The sequence below is a fragment of the Giraffa tippelskirchi genome, chromosome 1, assembly GCF_054371585.1.
Source record: "Giraffa tippelskirchi isolate mGirTip1 chromosome 1, T2T-mGirTip1v1.2.pri, whole genome shotgun sequence".
In the NCBI taxonomy this organism is placed as follows: domain Eukaryota; kingdom Metazoa; phylum Chordata; class Mammalia; order Artiodactyla; family Giraffidae; genus Giraffa; species Giraffa tippelskirchi.
The window spans coordinates 180,193,511-180,215,329 of NC_137275.1; the positions used below are offsets into that span (position 1 = coordinate 180,193,511).

The 21,819-nt window shown below is 40.4% G+C and overlaps 1 protein-coding gene across 7 annotated transcripts in view; it reads left to right on the top strand.

Moving 5' to 3' along the window:
- The first annotated feature begins 4,934 nt into the window (after positions 1 to 4,934).
- TDRD7 (tudor domain containing 7) overlaps positions 4,935 to 21,819 on the top strand; it is a 98,146-nt gene continuing 81,261 nt past the window's right edge. For 3 of the 7 annotated variants that reach the window (XM_081511140.1, XM_081511170.1, XM_081511154.1), the window contains exon 1: positions 4,935 to 5,149. Coding sequence is in view for 3 of the 7 variants with exons in the window: in XM_081511131.1 (XP_081367257.1) it covers positions 10,130 to 10,132 (3 nt within the window). In the remaining 4 variants the exon portion in view is untranslated. The other 4 variants (XM_081511131.1, XM_081511132.1, XM_081511162.1 and 1 more) reach the window with 4 other exon arrangements.

Below are 21,819 nucleotides of genomic sequence, written 5' to 3' on the forward strand. Positions count from 1 at the left end.
ATGTACAGTTGTGACAGCTGGACTGTAAAGAAGACAGAACACCAAAGAATTGATATCTTCAAACTGTGGTGCTGGAGAAGACTCCTGAAAGTCCCTTGGACAGCAAGGAGATCAAACCAGTCAATCTTAAGGGAGATCAACCCTGAATATTCACTGGAAGGACTGATGCTGAAGCTGAAGCTCCAGTATTTTGGTCAGATGACTCATTGGAAAAGTCCCTGATTCTGGGAAAGATTGAGGGCAGAAGGAGAAGAGGGCATCAGAGGATAAGATGGCTGGATGGCATCACTGATACAATGAACATAAACTTGGGCAAACTCCAGGAGATGATGAAGGAAGAGAGGCCTGGCATGCTGCAGTCCATGGGGTCACAAAGAGTCCGACAGAACTGGGCAACTCAACAACAACAAAGTGATAGAAATGAGAGTTTTGGTTTCAGTCTTCTTTTTGGAGACAATATAGAGAAGAAACAGGTAAGTTCAGATGGGAAGTGAGATGAGGGCAGCCAGGGGCATCTGAAGTCACCACTCTCAATTTTGGGCTGTACTGCAAACACCAAAACATCCATCAGGTGAGATGAGATAACAAAGTGAGCTACTGGTGTATTCTTGGAACATTGTCACTATCTCCCCTTGATTCTAAAGGGTGCTTACTGAACTAAGAAAAGGAAGAGAGGGAGGGACAGAGATTCAACTCAACCAACAGCTTTAGTTCTCTCTGGTCTTTACAGGTGTTTTGGTGCTTGTGTTCAATGTGGTGGCTCTTTCCAAACGAATAGGCTCCCCAAATAGAGATAAAAATGCTTGAAGGGCTTTAGATGAAGGCTTCACACTTGAGATATTTCCACCTTTCTCAGCCCAGGATAAACTGGCAACAAATCCATCTTCCTTCCTCATCCTTGGGCCTCTCACCTGGGCATACTCTTTCCATGATAACCTCTCTTGAGAAATATCTGGATGAGCCTGTCAGGCTGTTGCCTACTGGCCAGCTGTTTTTGATCCCCCTACCAGCCATCTTGCCTACCCCTGAAAGCCACCTGAGCAGATCACTAAGGACCTCTTGACAGCCCTTGGGAATGGGAAGTGTGTCTGCCTTTCCTAAAAGAGTGACCCAGATGTTCCTGCCCCCAGTTCCTGTCTTCCAAGCTTGACCTTGAGTTTTTGCTGAGAGAGAATGCCTTTGCAGGAGGCAGAGAATGGACGCTTGAGTCTTGTCCATTCTGAAAATTCTGCTTCACGGCCCCATAACACAGGCTTTCATCTAAGGAAGTTTTTAACACAAGTTCGTAGTAGGACCTCAAGAACTCTGAAACCTCTAAAATCATATGTCAGATTTTGTATCTATGTGTTGCTTTCTCATATTCTGACCCCATCCGTCACAAAATGGTAAGAAATATTATATTTAAAGAAGTCAATTTGTGTCATCTCTGATGTCCCTTAATTCCTCTGAAATCCAATTATATTCCAGGCATGGAGGTTAATGTTTAAATTCCCTGGACCTTGGACCAGTCCCAAAGAAAATTAATAAATAAATAAATAAAACTTCCTAGCCTGCTCTTGCTATGCCAGCTATCCAAGGACTTCTGAGAACCTCCTGATATGTGTCAGCCAAAATCTGTAGAATGGACACTTCACCCAAGAACATATCTGAAGGGGCAACAAGCACATGAAAAGATACTCAGTGTCATTAGACATGCGAGCATGCTAAATTGCTTCAGTCATGTCTGACTCTTTGCAGCCCTATGGACTGTAGCCCATCAGGCTTCTCTGTCCATGGGATTCTCCAGGCAAGAATACTGGCGTGGGTTGCCCTGCCTTTCTCCAGGGGATCTTCCTGACTGACCCAGGAATTGAACTGGCGTCTCTTATGTCTCCTGCAATGGTGGGCGGATTTTTCACCACTAGAATTTTTTACCACTTCGCCACCTGGGAAGCCCCATCATTAGTTATAGGGAAATGCAAATTAAAATCTCAGTGTGAATCTTTACACATCCACTGAAATGGCTAAAATTAAAAAGACTGACAATTCCAAGTATTGGAGAGGATTTGGAATAACTGGAATTCTCATTCATGGCTGTAAGTTAGAAGAAGGGGAGCCCACAATGATATAGTCACTTTAGAAAACAATTTGACAGTTCTTAAAAAGTCAGACATACACTTATCCTACAACTAGCAATTCTATTCCCAAGTCTTTATGCAGGAAAAGCACATGATCACACAGACCTGCATGTAATTGGTACGGCAGTTTTATTTAAAACAGCGCCATATTGGAAACAACACAATTGTGTATCAAATGTAAATGGATAAACACACTATGACACATCTATACATCTGATGACATAAAAAGGAAAAGACTACTGAGATATGTTACAACCTGGTGATTCTCAAAAGCATTATGCCAAGGGAAAGAAGCCAAAAAGACTACAAATTGTATGATTCCGTTTATATGATGTTCTAGAAAAGACAAAGCTGTAGTGACAGAAATCATATCAGTGGCTGCCAGGGCCTGGAGGTAGGAGAAAGAAATTAACTGTAAAGGACCACGAGGAATTTTTTTGGAATGATGAACTTGTTTGATAAATGATTGTGGTGGTAGACACATGATGAAATATATTTGTCAAAATTCATCAAACTGCAATTTAAAGTATTTATTATATGTAAACTATTCATCAACATGGCTGATTAAAAAAAAAAACTATCTGCTGAGCATTTACTTTATATATAGGACAGTTCAAACATGGAATTCTTTTTTGCAAGGATAAAGGATCTCAGACTTGGGGTCAATGCACATCATTTTATGATTTATTTTACATATTGGACTCTGGAGTTTGTCCTTTTTTCCTACTCCAACTGGCACTCTTTCAACTGGGAGCTGCTGTTTTCATCTTTCCCATCTTAAGGGTAGAGCCAGAAGATGTTATGAGCACTGCAGAGTCCAAATGGTGTCTGGTTGTATATTACATCTATTAAATCCACTGCAGTGTTTGGAGCTGACTGAAGGGGAAAGAAGGAAGAGAGAGCGAGCTGAAATAGACTGAAATACAGCAGCAGGGATAGAAACAGGTGCCAGGGAGAGACATTTCGGCAGACTTTGTCAGGGACTAGATGTAGGAGTATAAAAGAGAGCAAGCATTGTTCAGAGGGGACTTTGAACGTTCCTCATTGCCTTTGAGAAAAATCCCCAACTCCTGATCAGCCTTCCATAATCTATCAGGCCTTCCATAATCTACTTCCTGTCTCCGTCTTCATTGCCCACTACCCGCTTTCACTAAAGCAGAAGCTCCTCAAGCACAGGCTTATGCCTTACAACAAGTAGTCCTCCATAAACATCTGTTACTTAACAGCAGTGGTTCAGTATAAACTGGTTGTATCATAGATATGTACAAATGTCCATTCACCTACTGATGGACATTTGTATTGTTTTCTTTTTTTGGCTATTACAAACAAGAATATGTTTGTATGTTATGTATGTATGTTATGAATATTCTTGTTCAAGTCATTGTGTGGACATATGCTTTCATTTTCCTTAGATAAACTCTGGGAATGGAATTGCTTGGTCATACTGGCTCAGTTGGTAAAGAATCTGTCTTCAGTGCAGGAGACCTGGTTTCGATCCCTGTGTTGAAAGGAAGATCCCCTGGAGAAGGGAATGGCAACCCACTCCAGTATTCTTGTCTGGAGAATTCCATGAGGAGCCTGGTGGGCTACTGTCCATGGGATTACAAAGAGTCAGACACAACTGAGCGACTAACACTATGTTATGTTTAGTAGATCCACACAAGGAAATACTACTCAGGAATAAAAAGACATGAAATATTGGTGCACACAACAACATGGATGAATCTTAACATGCTTATGCTGAGTGAAAGAAGCTGGATACTGCCCCACTCCACCCCCTGAAAAAGACACCCCCTCCCACATTGTACGATTCCATTTATATAAAATTCTAGAAAAAGCAAACTAATCTATAGCAACAGAAAGCAAACCAGCAGTTGGAAGGGCAAAGGACAGTGAGGCACATAAGTTGACGATTATAAAAGTACATGGGGAAACTCTTTTGGGATCATGGATATGTTCATTATTTTTATGGAGTGATAGTTTGAGAGCTGTATACATATATCAAAACATATAGTATATTTTTAAACATGTGCAGTTTATGTCAATTATTCCTCAATAAAGCTGTGAAAAATACTGTTTGAATAGAGAGCAGGCCTTCTGTAAATGCATATAGAGTGAATGTAGAGAAATGTGCAATGTTGATTTAAGGGACACAAACCAATATGCCCAATAATCGTTGGTAGAATTAATGTATAGAAGAAACAAGTGAATAAATAGTAGGTGTTCAATAATTTTATAATGAATGAATGAATCTGACAAATGTTTAAATCAGCCTATTGTGTACCAGGGATTAGGGAATAAAACGAAGATCCCAGAGCTCATAGAGCTTTAATTTGAGGAGGAGTAAACAGAAAAGTAAAACACATATTAGTGTGCTAGACAGTGCCAAGGAGAGAAAAAGCTGAGAAGGTTAACCGGGACTGTCAGAGAAGGAGACTGACATTTTTGAGAGAGTGGCCACCCTTCTCCCAGTATGACGCCTGAAAGAAATGAATGGGCCAGGTGGGTGTCTAGGAGAATAAAAAGGAAGTGCTCTAGAATTGAAGAAAAGAATGAGCAAGACTTGAATGAAACTTATGACGAGGGAACGCAATAGCCGGAGCGCGTAAATGCTAAGATTGGCTGGGTCAGAGCCCTCCTAGCCAGCCAGTCCTTGCATGATCCACGAGGAAGCGTCCCCGCCCAGCGCCCTCGCCGTCTTCTTTTTCCGTCGGCCCGTGCGTGGGCACGCGCAGAAACCGCTAGGCGGCGTCGGTTTCCCTTCCCACGCGCGGACGCCGGCGTGGGCTGACGCGGCCAGGGCGCCCGCGCGTGCGCAGAGCCGAGGCCGGCTGCACTCGGGGCGGGGCGGAGCGGGGCGGGGCCGAGCAGGGCGGGGCGGGGTCTTGAGGTGATTTCCCAAGCCGCGGCGGCGCCTCAGGCGGTGCGGGGAAACCGAAAGTGGGCGGTTGCCGCGGCAGTGGCGGTGGAGGAGAGGGCGGCGGGAGCCGGGCCCAGAGGCGCGGAGACGGGCCGCGGGCCCTCAGGACGAGGTGAGCGCAGGTCCTGCCGGCTGCGGGAACGACAGGTGCCAGGCGAGGTCTGACGAGGTTTGGGGCGGGCGCGGCACACCTGTGTTACTAGCGGGACAGTGACCCGAATGGGACTCCAACGGGCTGGGGCCTCTTCCCTGCAGCCGCAGAGAATGTCCCGGTCCCCACTTCAGCAAAGCAGGCTGGGCGCCAAGGGAGTTGGAGTTCCAGAGCGTTGTGTTTTAAATCTCTGATGGGACCGTCTGGGCGTTCACCCCGGAGTCGGACGGACCTCTGCCGCCCGGGAAGCTCAGTCCAGAGAGGCAAATACCGCGCGGGGGGTGTGGACAAGGGGCGGGTGGTGCTGACCAGGAAGTGGTTCCCGGTACCGGCGCGGCCGGCCTCAGCTGCCCGTCCGGAGCAAGTGATATCCGAGCCCCCTGGCTGTTTGAGCTCGCGTATTTTACACTGTCCTCTTTTAAGTTCCTCTCTTTACAGACTAGCCCCTGCAGGCCGCTTAAGCAATGCAGGACACAAACACTATCCGTTTCTCTTAAACCGTGAGCACCCTGAACCCTAGGTGGGTACAGAGCTCCAAGTTAGGAGGGAAATACGAATCCGTAAGTGAGTATCGCTTAACTTTCAGCAAATCCCCCAACAGGATCAGGTTCTCAGCCTTCATTTAACAGGAGGGAATTTGCAGCCCACACAACTGTTCTGCTCCCATTTCCTTGAGTGGGTAGGTACATTTCCATACATAACCACAGACACCACTCCCTCCCAAACAATTTCAAAGAACCAGAAAACGAAATACCTTTATTCAAAACAGCCTAGGCCCAATTCTGAAAGCCACCCTACAAAACAGAAACAGGAACACCACTGACCTGGGTCATCCCTCCCTCCCTACCTGCCACCCCTTTCGTGCAATTGGAAAGACTAAAGAAAAGTGTCCTGCCTAAGTGATATACAACAACTTAGTGACAGAAGTGAAACTTAGACCGACTCCTGGCTGCTTTGATGTGGAGGTGTTGCATACTGCAAACAGCATGGACTTTGCAGATTCACGTTGGAATCTGGGTTTCTCCACATACTAATTGTATGCTCTTGAACAAATCACATGCCTGCTTTGAGCCCAGTTTTCTCTTTATCAATTGGAAATATTTAACTTACCCTGCTAGGCTTTTCTTAGATAACTACTGCAGTTCATTTGGCTCAGAATAACAACCTAGAAGTGTTAACTCTTTTCCTTCCACCAAACTTCCTATATTTTACATAATTGGATTTCAGTTTTCTTGCATGCAAGGACACATCTTTAAGTTCTCTATATAATATAAAATGGTCCATGGTAGAGATTTTTGCAGTTCCACTCAACTAACCTTCATGAAGCATCAGTTACATGCACAGTACCAGCTGGGGGAAGGAAATTGCTCTGGGGCCAGTTGGATTAGAACTGGCATCTTTTGGGCAGGGCCCTTTGCCGGCCTACAGCCTCTCTGCTAGTTCAACGCAGTGAGACTCTGAGGTAGCAGTTGGTGGTGCCTTCGAATTTCAGTCCCCGTAGATTGGAAATGAAATGTAATCCCTGCTAACGCCCTTTTAAGTGTATCGGTTGAACATGGCTGAATGAACTATTGTATTTTGTACCAAGAGATTTAAAGTCCTTGAAGGACCTCTCTTTAAATTCTCTATCTCTCTTTAAATTCTCTGTGCAGTATAATCTAGTTGGAGACTTAATATGAATGTAAGAAAAAAACAGTTTATAAGTATTTCAACTCTTAAGTGCCTTCTCTGTGTTTGATTAGTTGCTATTTATAAGGTCTAAGATTTGACGTAGAGTGAGCGCTTTGCTTCTGGACACTTTCAGGGTCAGCACATAAATAAAGAAAGGACAGTTCCTTGGAGTGAAATCTAATTTCATATTTATATGAACTGATTTTTCTTTCTTTATACAAAACCAACTTTCTCCTCCTTCTATTCCCACCTTTGTGCTTTGAAAAGCTTTGTTCTTTTCACTCTTTCCTTATTGGGCCAATTTTTTAAAAATGTTGTCTTTCAAATAAACCATTTAAAAGTAATTTGTCCGTTTTAGCTAAAGGTGTGTGTTAGGATATATGGCAGAGCTTCTGATCAGCGCAAAATACTCAGTGTGGCCCCAAAGCAAACTCAGTGTTTTAGTTCTGCAGCTTTGTCCGGAGGAAGCAAACCCATTTTCATTAGATCTTTGGACCCTATTTCAGCACTTGAAGGACTCCAGGGAAGGTTGAGAACCATGGATCTTGCCCATCCTCTTTAGCTTCCACATGAAAAAAATGACCTGAAGTGACTTCCTCAAAGGGTCATAGCTAATTAGAAGCAGAACTGGGATTAAGGCCCATACTCCTCTAACTAAGCCACTTATGATCTCAGAGCTTTTTCTCCATTATGTAGATTTATGGAGAGCTGTTATTTATTCATACTATGTAATTAGTAATGCATGTATAATTTGGAGGTTGAAATTACAGTAATAAAAAAGAAAACTGCTCTCTGAAGGAAGTGTATCGTCACCTGAGGGCATTAATTACTATCTTTAAAAAAAAAATAGTTGGTAAAGGAGTAACTCAGGTGGTAACAAATAGACTGTAATTGGAAATAAAAGATAACATGTTAAACTATTGCAGATGAGAAATTGCCTCCAAAGGGTCTTAGACAAAAACCTTCCTTCTTTTAGGCTCAGTATATTGATGCGTAATGAGGGATTTGGGATAGACTAGATGATGCCTAAAGTCTTTTCAGCACACACATTCTGGATTTTAGGGGCCTGACTCATTGCTAGAGCAGTATCTTCATGGAGAAGGGCAGCCATTTACCAAAGGATGTGCCCTAAGGAGACACTAAAAATTGAGTAGCTGACTAAAGAAGATAAGAGAGATTGTTTGGTGATTCACTTTACCCTAATAATTCTTTAGATTTATTTAGGGGTTGAATGCCACTCTTCTACTCAAATTTATGACACACAAAAAATGCAACAAGGAAAATGAGTCAAATAGTATAGTTGGAAATAGTTGAGGAAAGAGAAGCTGAGAGGAGAAAGCATAGATGGGAGCATGACCAGCTTGGCCAAAGGCCTTTGGGCAGCAGGAGTGAGGAAACTGCAGCTATGGAAAGCAGAACAGCTGACTGAGCCAGGGAGGGTCAGCTAATGGTAAAGGCAGGTATCAGAGGACACCAAAACCTGCTTCTTCAGCACCAAAACCTGCTTCTTCAGAATAAGACTCTCCATTTTCAGTTGTATTAGAAAAACTGTGAATTTGCAAAATATAATATTGAAAATGAAAGTTTTTTTAGGCTGTTTACATTGTTTAAACCTTGCTTTCCAAAAGGTTGTCATTACTTTCTCCTACTCCCTGCCCCACTTTGTGCACATTGTTAGCATTTCAGGGTACTCATGATTAATTGTATAGCAAAATAGAAAAGGAATAGTGTAAAAGGATTGAATTTTTACAGCAGTTGGAAAGTATTTTGGATTTGGGTGCCGCACCCTTAAATCAGAATGTGCTGCTACTGCTGCTGCTGCTAAGTCGCTTCAGTCGTGTCCTACTCTGTGCGACCCCATAGACGGCAGCCAACCAGGCTCTGCCATCCCTGGGAGTCTTCAGGCAAGAATACTGGAGTGGGTTGCCATTTCCTTCTCCAGTGCATGAAAGGGAAAAGTGAAAATGAAGTCACTCAGTTGTGTCCGACTCTTAGCGACCCCATGGGCTGTAGCCTACCAGGCTCCTCCGTCCATGGGATTTTCCAGGCAAGAGTACTGGAGTGGGGTGCCATTGCCTTCTCCAAATCAGAATGTGACAGATCCCCATTTCATGCCACTTTAACAGCTAGTCACTAAATACGCCCGAGGGTTGCTCTCCATGTTCTCCAAGTCAAATTTACTTTCAGAAGCCAATGCTGTACATTTGGAGCAGCTGTCTGAAAGCAAGCCCTAAGTTTGGGAGCCAGACCTGGGCTCTTGTTGTGGTTCTGGTCATAAAAATATGTGAGGCCTGTAATAATCACCTTGTACCTCAGTTTCCTCATTTTTAAACTAAGCAGTTTGGAGACGATGAGAAGGTGCCCACAAGCATTCCATGCTTCTCTCAGCTCCCCACTCGGAGGTCAGGCCCACCATCCTGTGCTGCCATACAGTGGCCCAGGGACATTGTATTGACATAGCAGTCAAGTGGCTTCTGCGTTCAAGTTAGGTGAGAAATCTTAGAGAAGATCTGGTGGCTTTACTAAGCTTGCCTGGTCAAGTATGTTAATGAGGCAAAAAAAACTGGAAAGGTTATAATATTTCAGATTTGATACTGTACTAAAAATGTCTCCAGTATGCCAATGCCTGTACTGTTGCACTCTTAGCCATGTAATGCATATATTCATAGGTAGTTTCCCATCCATACCAGGCTTCCAGGAAAATATAACCACCGAATGCCAAGTATTGTGCTGAGCACATATAACTCTATTTTTGACACTTGTCATTCAGAAAGAGAGGCAAGGAAAGGAGGAGAAAGGGTGAGAGGAAGGCCATGAAAGTCAAGTGCAATCTGTTGTGATCATTGTGGCTGGTTTCTTCCTCCTTGACTGAGGTCTTTGCTAGCTGACCTTGGTCAGTTTTTGAGATTAAAGTATTCTGATTAAATAATTCCCCAGATTCACCTCCACTTTACTCTGCTCAAGCAGGGGATTCTTACTCAACTCAAGCAGCCCCTTTATTATCCAAGGAAACCCTTAGGAATTCTAACCTGAATTTTAAAAGATGACCAACCTTATTTCTCCCAGCCTAGCCTAACTTATCATCATCAGGGCTTGCATAACATTCTCAAAATAAATTGAATTCTCTTAAACTCTAAATTGTATTTATCACAACACTTTTAGAGAGTAGAAATAAGGAGGAAGATTGAAAGAACAAAATGACAGCTTCAGCAGTCTGAGAACCACTTTGGAGGGATTGCCGCTGAGGCTCTGCACTGAGTTGAAATTCCCATGGTAAGCTTTCTTCTACGCTTCTAATGGATGACATCCAAGATAATAAACTTGATTTTTATAGTTAGAGGAAAGTACTCTTCTGTGTATACTTTTTATAAAAGTTCTTGAGAATAACTGCCATCTTCAGGAAAGCTGAGAAAATGCCATGATAACCAAGGAATTAACAAAATTTAGAGCATTCTACAGCAGTATAGTAGGTTAGAAAATACAATACCTTTTTTAAGCTTTAGTTGTAACATTGTTTTTGTTTAGTGCCTGAACTGATATTGCTGATGTAGGAAATGCAAACTGGATAGACATAAGAACATAGACGTGAGACATGAGGACATAGACATGAGACATGAGAACACAGACCTGAGAACAATATGTACATCTAAACAAGATACACAACCACATTCACCCTTCCAGGTTTTATTACACTTCTCACCAGCTTTGAAATCCTCAGTCTTATAGTCCAATGGACTGTCCTTCCCTCCAAAAAATTCTTTACTAGTAGAGAATTATAGTATTCATGAAAATAGCATACTTGAAAAAGGGGAGGGAGAGAAATGCTTTCGATTTTAGTCATGTGGTCAAGTATTGCTTCCCAGTCTCCTCAAGTGTCAGGTGCTTTTTTTAATTTTTAAAAAAACTTTGTGAAACTTCACACACAAGTAGTTGTACTTCTAATATCCATTGGTTGACAAAATATATAACTACCAAAAGCTGTTGAAAATTCATAGCTTTTGAACTGAATGAATTGAAAATTCATTCAGAAAGTTGTGTTTTTGAATCAACCATATCTGCATGTTGTTTGAGAAATAAGAATACGTATTAGTATGAGACATTTACCAGTGTTCAACTTACACATTGAGGTGTGTGAACTTCTTGCGGTAACTCTATGGCCCAGACCTGAGCCTCCTTATTGAGAACTTGGACTCAGAGTGGAAAGGCTCAGAAATGATGGATCTCAATCACAGCTTGACATAATTAACTGTCTCAATCAGTTTACAACAGCCATTAAAATTTGAAAATAATTGAGGATTATTCCTTTAACTGTCCACATACACTATGCTATTATTTTAGTAAGTAGGAGAGAAAAGGAGTGGTGTTAGGTAGTTGGAGAATTTTTCTTTCATTCACTCAGGATTTACTGAGCTCTGGTTGTAGGCTGGGCACTAGGGATTCAGCAGTGAAAAAAACCCATCCAAATCCCTGCTTCCATGAGCTTACATTCAAGTTAGGAAGTTGTTATTCAGTCCCGAAGTCATGTCCAACTCTTAACCCCCCATGGACTGTGGCACGTCAGGCTTCCCTGTCCCTCACCATCTCCCGGAGTTTGCCCAAGTTCATGTCCATTGAATTGGTGATGTCATCCAACCATCTCATTCTCTGTCGTCCCCTTCTCCTCCTTCCTTCAGTCTTTCCCAGCATCTGGGTCTTTTCCGATGAGTCAGCTGTTCATTTTAGGTTGCCAAAGTATTGGAGCTTCAGCTTCAGCATCAGTCCTTCCAAGGAGTATTCAGTGTTGATTTTGTTTAAGATTGACTGGTTTGATCTCCTTGCTTTCCAGGGGACTCTCAAAAGTCTAATCCAGCACCACAGTTCAAAAGCATCAATTCTTTGGGGAAGGAAATGGCAACCCATTCCAGTATTCTTGCCTGGAAAATTCCATGGAGAGGGGAACCTGACAGGCTACAGTCCATGGGGTTGCAAAGAGTCAGAGACGACTGAGCGACTAACACTCTAACACTGCCTTCTTTATTGTCCAGCTCTCATATCTGTACATGACTACTGGAAAGACCAAACGTGGGACTATATGGACCTTTGTCCACAAAGTGGTGTCTTTGGTTTTTAACACACTGTCTAGGTTTGTCATAACTTTCCTGCCAAGAAACAATAGTCTTCTAATTTCATGGCTGCAGTCACCATCCGCAGTGGTTTTAGAGCCCAAGAAGAGGGCTTATTCCACCTTTTCCCTTTTTATTTGCATGAAGAGATGGGACTGGCTTTTTCACTCTCCTCCTTCACCCTCATCAAGAGCCTCTTAGTTCCTCTTTGCTTTTTGCCATTAGAGTGGTATCATCCGGATATCTGAGGTTGTTGATATTTATCGCAGCAATCTTGATTCTAACTTGTAACTCATCCAGCCCAGTATTTCACATGATGTGTTCTGCGTATAAGTTAAATAAACAGGGTGACAATCGACAGCCCTGTCATACTCCTTTCTCAATCCTGAACCAGTCAGTTGTTCCATACAGGATTCTAACTTTTGCTTCTTGACCCGTTTCTCAGGAGACAGGTTTGTTATGATCCACATAGTCAAAGGCGTTAGCATAGTCCCACCCTTCTCCCCCTTGGCAACTGTAAGTTCTGTTTTTCAGTACCAGTCAGGGTAAAAATGATAGAAAGAATTTGGGCTTTGGCATCAAATAGACCAGGACTAAAATCCTGGCTTCCATATATACTGTAATATGTTGATTACTTAGTCTGAATTTGGTTTTCTCATCTGCAGAATGAGGATAATACTTTCCTTGTGTAGTTATTATGGATATTAAATTTTCAGAAAATCAAATTTACATAAGAGAAAGAAAAATAGCTTTGCAGAGCAACTTTATTTGCTCTTTTACTGAACTGTAGTTGATTTACAATGTTGTTCTATGTTGTTTCTGCTGTACAGCAAAGTGACTCGGTTATACACATATATACATTCTTCTTTTTTATATGTTCTTTTCCATTATGGTTTATCTCAGGAGATTGCATATAGTTCCCTGTGTTATACAGCAGGACCTTACTGTTTATCCATTCTAAACGTAATAGTTTGCATCTATTAATACTAACCCCAAACTCCAAGTTCATTCCTCTCTTACCCTTCTCCCCCTCATAAGTCTGTTCTGTATGTCTGTGAGTCTGTTTCTGTTAAGTAGATATGTTCATTTGTGCTATATTTTAGATTACACATATAAGTGATATCATATGATATTTGTCTTTCTCTTTCTGACTTACTTCAGTTCAGTTCAGTCACTCAGTCGTGTCCGACTCTTTGTGACCCCATGAATTGCAGCACGCCAGACCTCCCTGTCCATCACCAACTCCCAGAGTTTACGCAAACCCATGTCCATCGAGTCAGTGATGCCATCCAACCATCTCATCCTCTGTCGTCCCCTTCTCCTCCGGCCCCCAGTCCTTCCCAGCATTAGGGTCTTTTCCAATGAGGCAACTCTTCGCATGAGGTGGCCAAAGTATTGGAGTTTCAGCTTCAACATCAGTCCTTCCAATAAACACCCAGGACTGATCTCCTTTAGGATGGATTGATTGGATCTCCTTGCAGTCCAAGGGACTCTCAAGAGTCTTCTCCAACACCACAGTTCAAAAGCATCAATTCTGCGGCGCTCAGCTTTCTTCACCGTCCAACTCTCACATCCATACATGACCACTGGAAAAACCATAGCCTTGACTAGACCTACCTTTGTTGGCAAAGTAATGTCTCTGCTTTTAAATATGCTATTTAGGTTGGCCATAACCTTCCTTCCAAGGAGTAAGTGTCTTTTAATTTCATGGCTGCAATCACCATCAGCAGTGATTTTGGAGCCCAAGAAAATAAAGTCTGACACTGTTTCCACTGTTTTCCTATCTATTTCCCATGAAGTGATGGGACCAGATGCTGTGATCTTAGTTTTTGAATGTTGAGCTTTAAGCCAACTTTTTCACTCTCCTCTTTTACTTTCATCAAGAGGCTCTTTAGTTCTTCTTCACTTTCTGCCATAAGGGTGGTGTCATCTGCATATCTGAGGTTATTGATATTTCTTACTTCACTTAATATGATAATCTCTACTTGTATCCATATTGCTGCAAATGGCATTATTTCATTCGTTTTTATGGCTGAGCAGTATTCTATTGTGTAGACATACCACATCTTCTTTATCTGTTCATCCCATTTATGGATATTAAGGTTATTTCCATGTCTTGGCTATTGTGAATAGTGCTGCTGTGAACATAGGGTGTATGTATCTTTTTGAATTATAGTTTGTCCCGATATATGCCCAGGAATGGGATTGCTGGATCATATGATAACTCTTTATTTTTAGTTTTCTGAAGAAACTCCATACTGTTTTGCATAGTGGAAAGCAGCTGAACTTTTTTTTTTAATTTACTTATTTATTTTAATTGGAGGCTCATTACTTTATAATATTATAGTGGTTTTTGCCATACATTGACGTGAATCAGCCGTGGGTGTACATGTGTCCCCCATCCTGAACCCCCTCCCACCTCCCTCCCCATCCCATCCCTCTGGGTTGTCCCAGTGCACCGGCTTTGAGTGCCCTGTTTCATGCATTGAACTTGGACTGGTGATCTATTTCACGTATGGTAATAAACATGTTTCAATGCTATTCTCTCAAATCATCCCACCCTCGCCTTCTCCCACAGAGTCCAAAAGTCTGTTCTTTATATCTGTGTCTCTTTTACTGTCTTGCATATAGGGTCATCGTTACCATCTTTCTAAATTCCATATATATGCGTTAGTATACTGTATTGGTGTTTTTCTGACTTACTTCACTCTGTATAATAGGCTTCAGTTTCATCCACCTTATTAGAACTGATTCAAATGCATTCTTTTTAATAGCTGAATAATATTCCACTGTGTTTATGTACCACAGCTTTCTTATCCATTCATCTGCTGATGGACATCGGCAGGTTGCTTCCATGTCCTAGCTGTTGTAAACAGTGCAAGCTGCTGAACTTTTAATACTCCAAAATTGGAAACAACCCACATGTCTATCAACATTTGAATGGATGAACAAATTGTGGTATGTCCGTACAGTGAAATACTACTTATCAATAAAAAGCAACGAACTCCTGGTAACTATAGTAACATAGATGATACTCAAGAACGCTAGTCAGTACAAATCTGTACTGAGAGCAGATCATTGGACAGGTTGGAGCCAGGACAATATATGTGTGATGGGGAGAAAGTTGACTGCAAAAGGGCACAGCTTGAAGGAACTTTTTTTCAGGTTTATTGAGATGAACTTTATATAAAGTAAAAGTCACCACTTTTGGTTTATAGGTCTATAGGTGATGGTGGTGTTCAGTCACTCAGTCAATGTGTGACTCTTTGCAATCTGGTGGACTGCAGCATGCCATGCTTCCCTGTCCTTCACCATCTCCTGGAATTTGCTCAAACTCATGTCCATTCAGTCAGTGATGCTGTGCAACCATCTCATCCTCTGTCATCCCCTTCTCCTCCTTCCCTTGGTTTTTCCCAGCATCAGGGTCTTCTCCAGTGAGTCAGCTCTTCGTATCAGGTGGCCAAAGTATTGGAGTTTCAGCTTCAACATCAATCCTTCCAATGAATATTCAGGGTTGATTTCCTTTAGTATTGACTGGTTTGATCTCCTTGCAGTTCAAGGGACTCTCAAGAGTCTTCTCCAACACCACAATTTGAAAGCATCATTTCTTCGATGCTCAGTCTTCTTTATGATCCAACTCTCACATCCATACATGACTACTGAAAAAGCCATAGCTTTGACTAGATGGACCTTTGTTGGCAAAGTAACGTCTCTGCTTTATAATATGCTGACTCGGTTTGTCATAGCTTTTCTTACAAGGAACAAGCATCTTTTAATTTCATGGCTGCAGTCACCATCTGCAGTGATTTTGGAGCCAAGAAAATAAAGTCTGTCACTGTTGCCATTGTTTCCCCATCTATCTGCCATGAAGTGATGGGACCGGATGCCATGATCTTAGTTTTTTGAATGTTGAGTTTTAAGCCAGCTTTTTCACTCTCCTCTTTCACTTTCATCAAGAGGCTCTTTAATTCTTCTTCACTTTCTGCCATAAGGGTGGTGTCATCTGGATATCTGAGGTCACTGCTATTTCTCCTGGCAGTCTTGATTCCAGGTTGTAATTTGTCCAGCCTGGCATTTCGAAAGATGTACTCTGCATTAAAGTTAAATAAGCAGGGTGACAGTATACAGCCTTGACATACTCCTTTCCCAATTTGGAACCAGTCCATTGTTCCATGTCTGGTTCTAACTGTTGCTTCTTGACCTAGATACAGGTTTCTCAGGAGGCAGGTAGGGTGGTCTTGTAGTCCCATTTCTTTAAGAGTTTTCCACAGTTTGTTGTGATTCACACAAAGGCCTTAGTGTAGTCAGTGAAGCAGAAGTGGATGTTTGTCTGGATTCTCTTGCTTTTTCTATGATCCAAGAGATGGATGTTGGCAATTTGATCTCTTGTTGCACTGCCTTTTCTAAATCCAGCTTGTACATCTGGAAGTTCTTGGTTCTCATACTGTTGAAGCCTAGCTTGAAGGATTTTGAGCATTATCTTGGTATAACTATTACCACAGTCAAGATACAGAATATCTCCATCACCGCCAAAATTGCCTTGTGCCCTAGCAACCCCAAGCCCTTGGCAACCATTGATGAAATTTTTCTGTGCCTGTAATTTTGTCTTTTCCAAAATGTTACATTAATATAATGATACAATTATAGCCTTTTTATCTGGATTTTTTTCACTTAGCATGCTTGTGAGTGTCATTCATATGGTTTTATGTATCAGCAGTCTTCTTTTTATTGCTGGGTATTATTCCATTGTCTCAATGTATATTTACTTATCTCTTCACCTGTTGATAGACAATTGGATTGTTTAAAGTTTGGGATAATTATGAATAATGCTGCTATGACATTGAAGTACAGGTTTTGACCTAAGAGTGGGTTTGCTTGATTATATGATAAGTGTATGCTTTACTTTGTAAGAAATTGCTGAACTATTTTTCAAAGTATTGTTTTGCATGCCCACCCCCCCAGAAATGTATGAGATTGTTCTGAATTCTCATCGGCACTTCATATTGTTAGTTTTTTAAAAATTTACGCTATTGTAATGGATGTATGGTAATACCTCACTGTGGATTTAATTTGCATTTTCCTAATGAGTAATGCTGTTGAGCATCTTTTAAAGTGTTTTTGGCTGTCTGTATCTGTACTCTTGTGAAGTATGTGTTCAGATGTTTTGCACATTTTTGTGTTTTTTTTATTACTGAATTTTTGTGTATTGTTTATATATGCTAGTTAAGAGACCTTTACCAGGTGTGTTATGAAAATCTTTTCTCTTAGTTTGTGGCTTGTCTTTTCATTTTCTTAATGGGCTTTCGAAGGGCAGAAGCTTAAAATTTTAATGAGATCCGATTTGTCAGTTTTTTTCTTCATGGCTCTAAAAATTCTTTGCCTATCCCACTGTCACGACGACTTATTCCTGTTTTCTCTAGAAATTTTATAGTATTAACTTTGTCATTTAGGACTTAATGATTCATTTTGATTGAATTTTGTGTATGAGGTTCATTTTTTTTGTATGTGGATGAGTAGTATTCTAGCACTGTTCATTGAACTTTCTCCATTGAATTTCCTTGCTATCTTTTGTCAAGTCAGTTGACCATTTATGTGTGGGTCCATTCTGTTCCACTGATGTGACTGTTCTTTTGTCAGTACCACACTATTTCAACTAATATGCTTTTATGGCAAGTGTTGAAATCAGCTTGACTACACCAGCTAGGACCTCTAGTGTGGTAATGAACAGGAGTGAAGAGAATGGACATTCTTGCCTCGTTCCCATTCTTAAGGAGAAAGTATTCATTTCACTATTACGTATGAGTTAGCTGAAGGTTTTTCACAGGTATTCTTTATCAGGTTGAGGAGGTTCCTGTCTATTCTTATTTTCTGAGAGTTATTTACATAAATGATTTTGAATTTTATCAAAAGTCTTTTCTTCATCTATTGATATTGTGGTTTTTCTCCTTTGTTGTTGTTGTCCAGTCACTAACTGGTGTCTGATCTTTTGAGACCTCATGGGCTACAGCATGCCAGGCTCCTCTATCCTCCACTGTCTCCCGGAGTTTTCTCAAATTCATGTCATTTGAGTTGGTGATGCCATCTGACCACCTCTTCCTCTGGTGCACCTTCTCCTTTTGCCTTTAGTCTGTTGATATAGTCAGTTACATTGATTGACTTATAAATGTTGAGCCAACCTTGCATTCCTAGAGTAAAACAATAGTTAACCATGATGTCTTATTTCTCTTACATATTTTTGTATTTGATTTATTAATATTTTGTTATGATTTTTTATACTTTTGTTCATGAGGGATATTGATCTGTCTGTGCTTTTCTTGTAATGTCCTTGGTTTTGGTATCAGTATAATGTTGGCCTCATAATATGAGTTCAGAAGTGTTCCATTCCTCTCTGTTTTTTGGAAGAGTTTGTATAGACGTGGTATTAATTCTTTCTAAAGTGTTTGTTAGAATTTGCCAGTAAGCCATCTGGGTTTGAGTTTTCCTTCTGTGAAGGCTTCTAACTACAAATTTAAAATTCTCTAATAGACATAAGGATATTAAGGTTGTCTGTTTCTTTTTGAGTCAACTTTGGAAATTATGTTTTCAGTGAAATTCATCTGTTTCATCTTATTTACCAGATTTATTGGCATAATAAATTGTTCATGATATTCTCTTTTAATGTTTATTTTTTAATCTGCATTTATGGCCCCCTCTTCGATCATATTATTTGTAATTTGTGTCTTCTCTTTTTTTCCCCTTGATTAATCTACCTGGAAGTTTATCAGCTTTATTGATATTTTCAAAAACTAGTTTTGACTTTATGATTTTTTTTCTTTACTCTTTTTTTCTATTTAATTACTGATGTGTCAATGTTGATTTTGCTCTCATCTTTATTAATTCCTTCTGTTTACTTTCTTTTAGTATAATTTGTTCTCTTTTTTTCCCAAGGCCTTTTATTTTTTTAATTAATTAATTTATTTTAATTGGAGGTTCATTACTTTACAGTATTATAGTGGTTCTTGCCATACATTGACATGAATCAGTCATGGGTGTACATGTGTCCCCCATCCTGAACCCCCTCCCACCTCCCTCCTCATCCCATCCTTCAGGGTTGTTCCAGTGCACCGGCTTTGAGTGCGCTATTTCGTGCATCGAACTTGGACTGGTGATCTGTTTCACATATGTTAATATACATGTTTCAGTGCTATTCTCTCAAATCATCCCACCCTCGCCTTCTCCCACAGAGTCCAAAAGTCTGTTCTTTATATCTGTGTCTCTTTTACTGTCTCGCATATAGGGTCATCGTTACCATCTTTCTAAATTCCATATATATATGCATTAATATACTGTATTGGTGTTTTTCTTTCTGACTTACTTCACTCTGTATAATAAGCTCCAGTTTCATCCACCTCATTAGAACTGATTCACATGCATTCTTTTTAATAGCTGAGTAATATTCCATTGTGTATATGTACCACAGATTTCTTATCCATTCATCTGCTGGTGTACATCTAGGTTGCTTCCATGTCCTAGCTATTGTAAACAGTGCTGTGATGAACATTGGGGTACAGTATGTCTTTCAGTTCTGGTTTTCTTGGTGTGTATGCCCAGAAGTGGGATTGCTAGGTCATATGGCAGTTCTATTTCCAGTTTTTAAAGGAATTTCCACACTGTTCTCCATAGCAGCTGTTGCATTCCCACCAACAGTGTAAGAGGGTTCCCTTTTCTCTGCACACTCTCCAGAATTTATTGTTTGTAGAATTTTTGATAGCAGCCATTCTGACTGGTGTGAGATGGTACCTCATTGTAGTTTTGATTTTGAATTTCTCTGATAATGAGTAATGTTGAGCATCTTTTCATGTGTTTGTTAGCCATCTGTATATTTTCTTTTGATAAATCTCTGTTTAGTTCTTTGGTCCATTTTTTGATTGGGTCATTTATTTTTCTGGTGTTGAGCTGCTTGTATATTTTTGAGATGAATTCTTTGTCAGTTGCTTCATTTGCTATTATTTTCTCCAATTCTGAAGGCTGTCTTTTCACCTTGCTTATAGTTTCCTTCGTTGTACAAAAGCTTTTAAGTTTAATTAGGTCCCATTTGTTTATTTTTGCTTTTATTTCCATTACTTTGGGAGGTGGGTCATAGAGGATCCTGCTGTGATTTATGTCAGACAGTGTTTTCCCTATGTTTTCCTCTGGTTATAGTTTCTGGTCTTACGTTTAGATTTAATCCATTTTGAGTTTATTTTTGTGTATGGTGTTAGAAAGTGTTCTAGTTTCATTCTTTTACAAGTGGTTGACCAGTTTCCTCAGCACCACTTGTTAAAGAGATTGTCTTTTCTCCATTGTATATTCTTGCCTCCTTTGTCAAAGATAAGGTTCCATAGGTGCGTGGATTTATCTCTGGGCTTTCTATTTTGTTCCATTGATCTATATTTCTATCTTTGTGCCAGTACCATACTTTCTTGATGACTGTAGCTTTGTAGTATAGCCTGAAGTCAGGCTGGTTGATTCCTCCAGTTCCATTCTTCTTTCTCAAGATTGCTTTGGCTATTCGAGGTTTTTTGTATTTCCATACAAATTGTGAAATTATTTGTTGTAGTTCTCTGAAAAACACCGTTGGTAGCTTGATAGGGATTGCATTGAATCTATAGATTGCTTTGGGTAGTATACTCATTTTCACTATACTGATTCTTCTGATCCATGAACACGGTATATTTCTCCATCTAGTTGTGTCATTTTTTATTTCTTTCATCAACGTTTTATAGTTTTCTATATAGAGGTCTTTTGTTTCCTTAGGTAGATTTATTTCTAAGTATTTCATTCTTTTCATTGCAATGGTGAATGGAATTGTTTCCTTAATTTCTCTTCCTGTTTTCTCATTGTTAGTGTATGCAAGGGCTTTCTGTGTATTAATTTTATATCCTGCAACTTCACCATATTAACTGATTAGCTCTAGTAATTTTCTGGTGGAGTCTTTAGGGTTTTCTATATAGAGGATCCATGTCATCTGCAAACAGTGAGAGTTTTACTTTTCCAATCTGGATTCCTTTTATTTCTTTTTCTGCTCTGATTGCTGTGGCTAAAACTTCCAAAACTATGTTGAATAGTAGTGGTGAGAGTGGGCACCCTTGCCTTGTTCCTGACTTGAGGGGAAATGCTTTCAATTTTTCACCATTGAGGATAATGTTTGCTGTGGGTTTATCATATATGGCTTTTATTATGTTGAGGTATGTTCCTTCTATGCCTGCTTTCTGGAGGGTTTTTTATCATAATGGATATTGAATTTTGTCAAAGGCTTTCTCTGCATCTATTGAGACAATCATATGGTTTTTATCTTTTCAATTTGTAAATGTGGTGTATCACATTGATTGACTTGCGAATACTGAAGAATCCTTGCATCCCTGGTATAAAGCCCACTTGGTCATGATGTATAATTCTTTTAATATGTTGTTGGATTCTGTTTGCTAGAATTTTGTTGAGGATTTTTGCATCTGTGTTCATCGGTGATATTGGCCTGTAGTTTTCTTTTTTTGTGGCATCTTTGTCTGGTTTTGGTATTAAGGTGATGGTGGCCTCATAGAATGAGTTTGGCAGTTTACCTTCCTCTGCAATTTTCAGGAAGAGTTTGAGTAGGATAGGTGTTAGCTCTACTCTAGGTTTTTGGTGGAATTCACCTGTGAAGCCATCTGGTCCCTGGCTTTTGTCTGTTGGAAGATTTTTGATTACAGTTTTGATTTCCATGCTTGTGATGGGTCTGTTAAGATTTTTCTATTTCTTCCTGGTTCAGTTTTGGAAGATTATACTCTTCTAAGAATTTGTCTATTTCTTCCAAGTTGTCCATTTTATTGTCATATAGTTGCTGATAGTAGTCTCTTATGA